The sequence below is a fragment of the Neopsephotus bourkii genome, unplaced genomic scaffold (genome assembly GCF_033783945.1).
Source record: "Neopsephotus bourkii isolate Nb327-2 ecotype Australia unplaced genomic scaffold, CSIRO-AGI_Nbou_v1 NB_1638, whole genome shotgun sequence".
Taxonomy (NCBI): Eukaryota; Metazoa; Chordata; class Aves; order Psittaciformes; family Psittacidae; genus Neopsephotus; species Neopsephotus bourkii.
The window spans coordinates 2,911,779-2,921,403 of NW_026902113.1; the positions used below are offsets into that span (position 1 = coordinate 2,911,779).

At 38.3% G+C, this 9,625-nt stretch overlaps 1 protein-coding gene across 2 annotated transcripts; it reads left to right on the forward strand.

Annotated features, from left to right (window-relative positions):
* Window positions 1–714: 714 nt before the first annotated feature.
* On the forward strand, window positions 715–9,625 carry LOC133223598 (inhibitor of apoptosis protein-like). Of its 2 annotated transcripts, XM_061374414.1 has the most exons (9): window positions 715–1,046; window positions 2,051–3,004; window positions 3,105–3,204; window positions 4,344–4,422; window positions 4,997–5,036; window positions 6,072–6,314; window positions 7,706–7,960; window positions 8,113–8,154; window positions 8,989–9,625. In XM_061374414.1, exons 2-9 carry the CDS (start codon window positions 2,131–2,133, stop codon window positions 9,180–9,182), a joined length of 1,827 nt encoding a protein of 608 aa, XP_061230398.1. In that variant the 5' UTR covers window positions 715–1,046; window positions 2,051–2,130; the 3' UTR covers window positions 9,183–9,625. The 2 variants fall into 2 exon arrangements, with proteins under 2 accessions (XP_061230398.1, XP_061230397.1); XM_061374413.1 differs by lacking the exon at window positions 715–1,046 and having other exon boundaries at window positions 1,522–3,004.

Below are 9,625 nucleotides of genomic sequence, written 5' to 3' on the forward strand. Positions count from 1 at the left end.
TAGGGTCTCAGTGTGTTCTGATATTTCCAGCGTTCGCTCTGAGGGATCTGACTTTCTCCAGTACAGAAGCTGGATTAATATCTTGGATTAGCAGAATTCGTCTATGCTGATACGTTTAGACCTACCATTGGTGTTAAAGGAGTGGATTGGTTTAAAACGTTTGTGACTTATGTGCTCGGTGATTAAGAAGCTAGTAGTAATAGTGTGACCATCTTAAGAACAAATCTGCTGAGAGCTATTGAGATGAATAGGAAATGCTAAGACGTTTTCTGGTAGGTGTTTTTCCTAGGGCCAATTCTAATCATGACAACTATATCTGTTTTGAGTCTTTCCTGGAAGAACTTTTAAGGAATTGGTGCTGTAAAACAGACTGCCCTATATGAATAAATGTGCAGTTACGTATTTAAAAATGTTTGAATTTCATCTTTGCTTTTACCTGAGTTTTTTATTAAGTTCAATTTTGCTGATGTCCTGTGCTTTAGGTATCTTTGGACTTGCCTAAATAAGAAATTTCAGTACTCTTAATTTAACTTAGTGTAATAAAACTGGATCTTCATTGTTTGAGAATCTGCAAACCCATTTAAATGGATGCATCTTCTTTCCTACAAGCTACTATGTTCAGTTATACAGCTTGTGATCAAGCTGTAAGATTCATCTGCTTGCCAGAAAGGTTTAGCAAGTGAATGTGGATTTAATATTTAATTGTGGATTAAATAGATTTGCATATGTCAGGAACCGGGAAATTTTGTAAAAACCACTCCATGTCACAGTATGTAAAGTTGGATCCCTGAAACTTTCCAGCTAACATTACAAAAAAAGCTTGAGATGTTAATATTTCAATTTGTGTAGTCTCTGTTTGCATAGATATTACACTATCCTGATTTTGTGTATTTTGAAATGCTCCTCTCTCTTTGCAGGTTTTGTTCTGCACGAAAGAATTCAATGATTGAAACTATAGGTACTTACAGTTTCTTCTTGTGAACACTCAGCATAAATATGGAGGCGTAAGCACCTTAAAGGGACATCAGTCTGAACTCTGGGAGGTAGTTCTGTGCACAAATAAAGAAACTAAGACTTCAAATTTTATTTCTTTTTTAATCTGAGGATTCTGTTTGCTTCTGTATGCCATAAGCATGGCATACAGAAACAACTTATTTCAGTTGCATAAAACATTAGAATGTCCTGACACAAAGCAATTAATTTATCTGAAATTTGATAACTCTATACTTGTAAGTAAGGCACCGGGTTAAAACTGAAATGCTTTGCTCTTTGTGCTGACAGTAATGTAAACAGAAAAGCCTGGGGTTACTCCAGGCTTGTTAATGGACAGTTCATGTATCAGAGGCAGTGTAGAGGATTTTTTATCTCGTAGCTGAATAGTCAAGATACGTGGAGTATAAGCTAACTTCTTTAGTCTCAGCAACCGTTACAACAATACACAGAAGTTGAGGGTTGGGTTTTTTTTTTGGTGGTTTGTTTTTTGTTTTTTTTTAAGTCTAGTAGTAGCAAGTACTCCAGTAATGTCAGTTCAGGGGCTCTTTTTTCATCTGCTGTTTGAGCTTGGTAAACCATTATTTTCAGCATCCTAATGAGGTATACAAACTAAAAATCTTTACATGTGTAAGCTGTCTATGGTGAAATAGTTCTTAAACCACGTGACACATGTTTTAGTTAAAACTGGTGTAGTTTTAGTTGCACCTCATTTTAGTTTCTTTATTGACAAAGGATTTTGGGAAACCCATTTAAGGTTTTCCCTGTCTGGATCCCACCTCCACTAGCCTGACAAATTGATACTGCTTTCCTGCATATACAGTACAAGGAAAGCATGTTATGACTAGATGTTACAAGGGAAAGTCCTTTTTGACATGCTTTCTTCAATTCCCAAAATGGGATAGGGCAGCTTTTGCACAGGTAGCAGTTGTATGAATTAAAATACAAAAACTTCCCAGATGTTTAAAGGCTGTTAATCATGGAACTTATTCTGTTCACATATGCATTCAAAGTTGCACATTAAAGTATTTAATTTTCAAGCTTTCTTTTGTACAGACAGGAGTTATTCCAAATTGCCTTTAGTGCACACAACTACCTCCCAGAGGAAGACTTGTCCCATTCTTCCAAATATAGTCCATTATGAACATAGTGGAGAACAGCCCTTTCTTGGCTAGCATCATGAAGCGGAGTGCTATGTGTGGTGAACTGAAGTATGACTTAACTTGTGAGCTCTACAGAATGTCAACATTTTCTACTTTCCCCATTAATGTGCCGGTGTCAGAACGGAGTCTTGCCCGGGCTGGGTTTTACTACACTGGTGTGGAAGATAAAGTTAAGTGCTTCAGCTGTGGCTTAACATTGGACAACTGGCAACCAGGAGATAATGCTATGGAAAGACACAAACAGCTGTATCCTAGCTGCAGTTTTATACAAAGCACGCTTTCAGTTAACAACCTTGGAGTGCCCTCTCATTCTACCTTTTCGTCTCCAGTTGTAAACAGTCTCTTGCCATCTCTACATTCCATGACACTTTCTCAAGGTTCAGAACAAGTTGGATATTTCAGTGGCTCTTTTTTCAGTTTTCCTCAAGACCCAGTAACTGGTAGGGCAGTTGAAGACCTTTCATTCTTGAGACCTAAGTTTCACAATCCTCACATGAGTACAGAAGATGCTAGGCTACGCACTTTTCACTCATGGCCACTGACGTTTATCTCGCCTGCTGATCTGGCAAAGGCTGGACTTTACTACCTGGGGACAGCAGACAAAGTTGCTTGTTTCAGCTGTGGCGGTCAGCTGAGTAACTGGGAACCAAAAGATAATGCTGTGTCAGAACATCGGAGACATTTTCCGAATTGTCATTTTTTGGAGAGCCTCACCCGAGACCAGCAAAGTTTCAATGTTTCAAATGTGAGCATGCAAACCCATGAAGCACGTGTTAAAACTTTCATAAATTGGCCAACTAGAATTCTAGTTCAGCCTGAACAGCTTGCAGATGCTGGTTTCTACTATGTAGGTAAGAAACTGAAGTCTCTGGGTTTACTCATATTGCTGTGTCATCATTTACGTAAATGGTGTGAATGTTTGCTAGATATTTTGCCTTGTTTCTTTTAAAGGCCACAACGATGATGTCAGGTGTTTTTGCTGTGATGGTGGTTTAAGATGCTGGGAATCTGGAGATGATCCGTGGATTGAGCATGCAAAGTGGTTTCCAAGGTAACTTGAAAATCTTCAGCATAATTTGTTCACATCCTTGATACTTCTGATTTGGACAGATATGTACTGTGCTTCATAGTTCTGTTTAACTTCACTATGTGATGTACAAATTCGCTCCTTTATTTGGATGTATTTCATGTACCTCTGTTTAAAAGCTCTTAAGTGCTAAGGTGACCTTAAAACATTTCTTCATTAAGCATGATATTTAATGCTTTCCACTTCATAATGAAAAGCTTGTGAGGCTGCATTGTTAATGAGTGTACTTACCTAAGAGAAGCAGTCAGCAGGCGGACTGGGGAGAGCAAAAGCTGCTGAGAAATGAAGTAGGAGGAACATCTAACCCTCTTGGTGTAGTTCTGTGCCCATGCTGAAAGCTATTGAACCAGTCTTTCAGCTCGTGCAGTTTAGTTTCATAGGCGTGGTAAGGCTTGTGAAGATTTCAGCAGCTGTTAATATGTCTCTTGGAAAAATGATGTAACTTTTTAACATCCCCCATAATTAAATGGCAGTTGCATACTTAATTGTTCTCTGTGCCTGTGGAAGTCTGTGCCTACATGACAGATAGCTGCACTTAATTTCAGGACAGCTAATAATTTACATCATAGATGAACTAGTCTTTCAAGGACAATTTACCAGCTACTGTTGGACTACATGATATACATAGAGTTAAATGACACCTTTACTACCTTCCATGTTATGCCTGTCAGTAGATGAGCTAAAGAGATCCATTCTGCATTAGTGAAGTAGGTCTGGCTTTGATAGTGGTTTTAAATGTTGCAAACTTATTTTGAATTATTTAAGTGGGAGATAAGAATGCCAAGATGTGAAATAGAAACAGTTTATCCATGTACTGTGATGCTGACACTGTGTCATTTCTCATGACATACTATTTTGATTAGATGTGGTAGCAGAATGTAAAGCTGCTGCGTTTATATACCTAAGCCTACTGATGGCTGAATGTCATGGAAAGTTTATCAAAGTGTCACCAGGCTACATCAAGCTTCCAGTTAAGAGAACTTTTTCACTTATGAAAGAAGAGAAACATATAGTTATGCTGTGTTACTGTAAAGTGTTTCATTCTTATGTATCTGTTTTTTCCTTTGGCAATAATGTATAATTCAGTATACTTAATCTTTCAGATGTGAATATCTGCTTCGTGTAAAAGGAGGAGAGTTTGTAAGACAGATTCAGGCCAGGTTCCCCCATCTTCTTGAACAGGTAAACTGTACTGTTCTGTAAATTTTTTCTCTTCAAAAAGACGACTGCATTCTTCTGGGGAGATCAGTCCATCCTTCTGCCTCGTTTCTGCATACCTTTCAACTAGGTTTCTGGCGTGATAAATGCTCTTCATGAGCACAGAAATTAAGCCAGTGTTGAACCATGGCTAATGGGCTGGGACTAGTAGAGATTAACCTGTACAGGTACATATGGAAAGTATCGTGAGCCAGTGAGCTCCGTCATGTCAGGAGAGGGAAATTGTGATTATATAGACTTCAGTGAGTAATGCCAATCAGTAATTGTTATTTCAGAAATCTGTTGTGGGCAGCCTGAATTACTCCTATCCGTAACTGTTATGGTAGGAGTAAGCCAACTTCTTCATGGAAGAAGAACTCTCCATGAAGTACTTTTTCATGGAAGTGATCAGTGCTAACGTTATATTGATTATATAGTTGCACAAATACATTTTCAAATAAAAATCTTAGCATGGCTGATGAAGGAAGAATGTGTTAGAAAGGTATGTAGTAGGAAAAGCAATACTTTGATACTAATGTAGTTCTGTTGTTTTCCACAGCTCTTGTTAACCTCTGTAGATGAAAACGCTCATCCCCCAAGTATGTATATTAAAGCGCGTTTTTAAACTTCCTTAGCATTTTGGTTGCAACAAGATTGTCTTTAAGGTCCCTTCCACCCCAAGCTGTTTTGTGATGCTATTAGTTTGCAAATTTAATGATATGTTATCCAGAGGTGATTTGCTTAACAATTCTTACATTTTCTTGGAAAGAACACTATTGTAAGGATTTTCTATCTTAACATTGTTACATGAACAAACTTCAAGGAAGCACCTTTAAGAGGTCCCATCTTCGTTTTCCTTATTTTCATACTAACAGATCACACTGAGACTTGGCATCTGCTGTATCTGTGTTTTCTACTTTCATGGTTGGGTTAAGCAAATCAATTTGGCATTGCTGAAATTGAGCTATGGTATAGAACTTTGTGGAACGGTTGCTAGAGGGTGTCATGACTATGTAGTTATGCAACTCCATTTTTATTAGTGTAGCTAAATAAATGCTCAGAGTTGAGAAGTAGTGGTCAAGGAGAGGGTAGGACAAGCTGATAAAGTGAAGTCTTTCTGAGCTGGACTGTATTTACAGTGGAAATAAACTCCTACCAGAGGGTGAGTGGGTTATCAGAGTTCCTGCTGGTTGAGGACAATGAGTTGGAATCCCACGTGTCTGGTGGTTAGTATGTTGAATGGAAAATACTGATCAAGAGCTGTAATAGAACAATTGTGTTATTGTAAACTTTGGATTTTGACACACCCCCAACATTTTTCAAGGCTGAAATTGGAAATTATTAAGTATAAAAAACACTGCTAAGAAACAATGGAATTATGTGTGGTTTCTCTGGGTTATTCTAGATTTTAGTGAAAGCCTCACATGGACTGATGTTTAGTATGGGTTCAGTTCAATTGTATTTAAGAAACTGGCTTCCATTTTTTGAACTAACTACTTAAAACCAGCTATTTAACCACTGAAGCTTTTTGATGCTAGGTATTAGTGTATATATGCATATGTGTAGATGATGTTGCTGTGTCTGACTTCTGGGTTGTATAGATATTTTATTGATGGTAATTTTCCTCCAATTAGTTTTTCATTTTGAACCTGGAGAGAGTCATTCAGAAGATGTAATCATGATGAACACACCCGTGGTTAAAACTGCGTTGGAGATGGGATTCTGTAGAAGGCTAATAAAGCAGACAGTGCAAAGTAAAATCTTGGCCACTGGGGAAAACTACAAGGATATTCATGATCTTGTGTCTGATCTGCTCACTGCTGAACATGAAGAGAGGGAAGAAGAGAAAGAGAAACAGTTTGAAGAAGTGGCATCAGGTATGCATGAGGCACGAAATAAAGTGAAAGCAGAAGTGGCTTGTGTGACGTAGAGCTTTTATAATTGTTTTTATTCAGTAAGTGATTTACTTAATTGCTGTTAGGATTGTCTTCTGTAAAACCTTGTCAGGGTTTCTGTATGGAACTAGCAGTCTGGGAATTGTTTTATTGCCCTTCAGGAGGATGCTTCATACAGGTGCTGAGGGTTCAGAATCACCTTACCCTCTTTGCTTGCTGGTAAGCTGCCATACCCAGCTCATAGAAGAGGCCAGAATTTTTTTTTCAAATTTAGATTCTGTATGACTGCTAAAATTCAGCTTTTTCTGTGTCTGACTCAACCATTTAGGTCAGCTATTTAACTGTGTTTGAGTGTCTTTAATGATTCGTACTGCTTTAATAACATACAAGTTTTGAAGCCTAAAAAAACCCTACTATTTTGAGTCTGTGAAGCAGTATTGAAACTTCTCAATTATAAATTGAATAAAGACTGCTGCTTTCCTACTTGCATTAGCTATCAAAAAAGCACAGATGAATTCAGCCATTAAATCTTCATGAAAATAATTTTTTTTGTTTTTTGTGATAGTCTGTATATAAAAAAAGGCAATTTCACATGTCTGGTTGTGCTGTACTTGGTTTTCTTCCACATCATTCTGTTGGACACCTCTTAGAAAAGTTTGATTTATATCTGCATCTTGGACATGATTTTGACTGCCACTGACTAAACCTGTTGGTTGTTAGTGAGTCAGCACTGGTGTTATGCAGAGGCATTGCTCTTGAAATTTTGTGGAGAACCTAAGTTTAAAGGGTGGCTACAAAGAAGATGAAGACTCGTTTTTACAAGGAGTCACATGGAAAAAATGAGGGGTGATTGGCACAAGTTATTCCCAGGGAGATTCCTGTTGGACACAAGAGGAAAATTTTTCACATGAGAACAATCAGCCATTGGAATAATCCCCCCAGTGAAGTGGTGGATTCCCCAACACTGGACACTTAGGGTCTATCTATACAGGGTGCTGGGACATCTAGTCTAGGTCATGCTTTGCCAAGAAAGACTGGACCAGAGGATGCTAGAGGTCCCTTGCAACCTGGTATTCTGTAATTTTAAGTGAGTCTTGCTAGTGTGAAGATAGACAAAATCCCCTCAGGTAATTTAAGTTAGGTGTGGGAGCAGGAGGCTTCATTGGTGAAAAGGCTTCAGCTCAGAATCTGCTTGTATGTGGTTTTCTTAAGTCTGTTGTTTGTGTGAATGCCACTAAAACTTACTCAGTTCTTAATCAACGTGTAGTAAGTGAACGTTTCAAACAGTTTAAACCATGTGTCAGTTATTGTTAAGCAGAAATGCAACTTGAAGTAGTGTATGCTTAACAAACATCTAATTCTCTGCATCCCAGATGATCTGTCCTTAATCCGGAAGAACCGAATGGCTTTATTCCAACGTTTAACATGTGTACTTCCGATCCTCGAGAGTTTGCTGTCAGCCAAAGTGATCACGGAACTTACGCATGATGTTATTAAGCAAAAGACTCAGACAGCACTGCAAGCAAGGGAGCTGATAGATACAGTTTTAGTGAAAGGAAATGAAGCAGCCAGCATATTCAGAAACTGTCTACGAGATTGTGACCCTGTACTGTACAGAGATTTATTTGGTATGTCTGTCTTTCTTTTTTTAAAGATACAGCTTTGTAGAAATGCATAATCAGTGCTGTCATAGCAACCTAAAGATTAAAAAAAAAGAAGTCAGATGCTGTTTGAATGTAGATTAGCCAAATGACTAAGGATTTTTTTTCTCTTCTTTTAGTGGAGAAGAACTTGAAGTATATTCCCACAGAAGATGCTTCAGGTACCTCAGACTCTTACATTCTTGCTTTAAAGGGTATTGTGAGACAAACAGCTAACATCTTACAGAAGAAAATGACTTTGATAAAGAAATAGGTTTAGTGCTTTACACTGTCCCTAATTCTGCTTTGGTAAGATGGACTTACCTGAAGAAGCTAAGTGCATGCGCAAAGTTGAAAGCAAGTGTGTCTGCTGCGAGCTATGTTCTTGCATATGCTTTCATGTTATAGGTAGAGCTTTCCAGAGCTTGACACTTTAAGCACATACTGGACTTGATCCTGGTACAGTATCTTTTTTCAGGCATTTGGTAGAGACTGGTGAATAGTAGGTTAGCATTTCACAGCAGGTGTCATCATCTCTGCTTTTACAGAGTGGGTTATAGGTGTCCTAAAATGTAGCTTAACCAACAGTGGGGTAGCCAAAAACTTACCAGGTGTGGGACTGAGTTTGCTCTGGTTCTTTGTCCTGTAGTTTAATAAGTTAATAGACTGCAGAAAAGTATACAAGCCTGAGTATAGCTCACTTCCACCAGTCAGCCTGTGCTCTGGGCTTCAAATACCCAAGCAACAAAAGTACAGCATTTGCTAAAATGCAAATATGGGGTTGGCCTTGAGCTATAGTTGGCCTCCAACCCTTGAGCTGTTGTTGTCTCACAGAAGTGGAACGTACAGACTAGTTCCTTGCATGCCACTTTCTGAACTCTGAAAAATACACTTATTGCCTTACTGCTGTCTATATTTAGTGAATACAGAGAGGGAAAGAAAGGGTAACATGGATGTATTCTAACAAGAATGCACATATGTTCAGGCTTGTTAAAAAGTTAAATATTTTCTTTCAGGTTTACCTATGGAAGAGCAATTAAGAAGATTGCAAGAGGAAAGAACATGCAAAGTTTGCATGGACAGAGAAGTTTCCATTGTTTTTATTCCATGTGGTCACTTAGTGGTATGCAAACATTGTGCACCATCCCTTAGAAAATGCCCTATCTGCAGGGGGACAATAAAGGGCACAGTTCGTACGTTCCTTTCATAAAGAGGGAAACTTCCAAAATGTCTTTGGTAGTGTTATCTTCCAGCTGCTGAAGCTTCAGCCAGCAGTGTCCTAAGAATGGAAAATTGTGATACAGAAGATGATTACTCAACTACCTAACACTGTTGTATAATAGTAAACTGTATCACCATTATGGGGATACCAGGCAGTCGTTGCCAAAGACTCTTTCTGTTCATAAAACTAGCTCAGTACTCAGGTGAGGTTTGTGTAACTTTCTTGTCTAAGGAAGGCAGTTTCACTCATATGCTCTTTTGTCACTTTGAATAAAAAAATTTCTGGATCTTAAAATTGAGCCTGGTGTAACTCATGAGTTTCCTCCATGTGGATGTGAGGAAATACATTAAGATTGCTGTTTATTAATAATTAATATTGGTTAACTTCAGTTACTGCTTTGGCTTCTGTTCTGGCTTTCTTGTGGACTTGAG

Excerpts from the sequence above, each read along its gene's own strand:
- LOC133223598 (XM_061374414.1), top strand. The coding sequence starts at position 2,131 with ATGAACATAGTGGAGAACAGCCCTTTCTTGGCTAGCATCATGAAGCGG. Across the intron at positions 6,315-7,705 it reads GTTTGAAGAAGTGGCATCAG|ATGATCTGTCCTTAATCCGG; the intron begins GTATGCATGAGG and ends TCTGCATCCCAG. Across the intron at positions 8,155-8,988 it reads TCCCACAGAAGATGCTTCAG|GTTTACCTATGGAAGAGCAA; the intron begins GTACCTCAGACT and ends ATTTTCTTTCAG.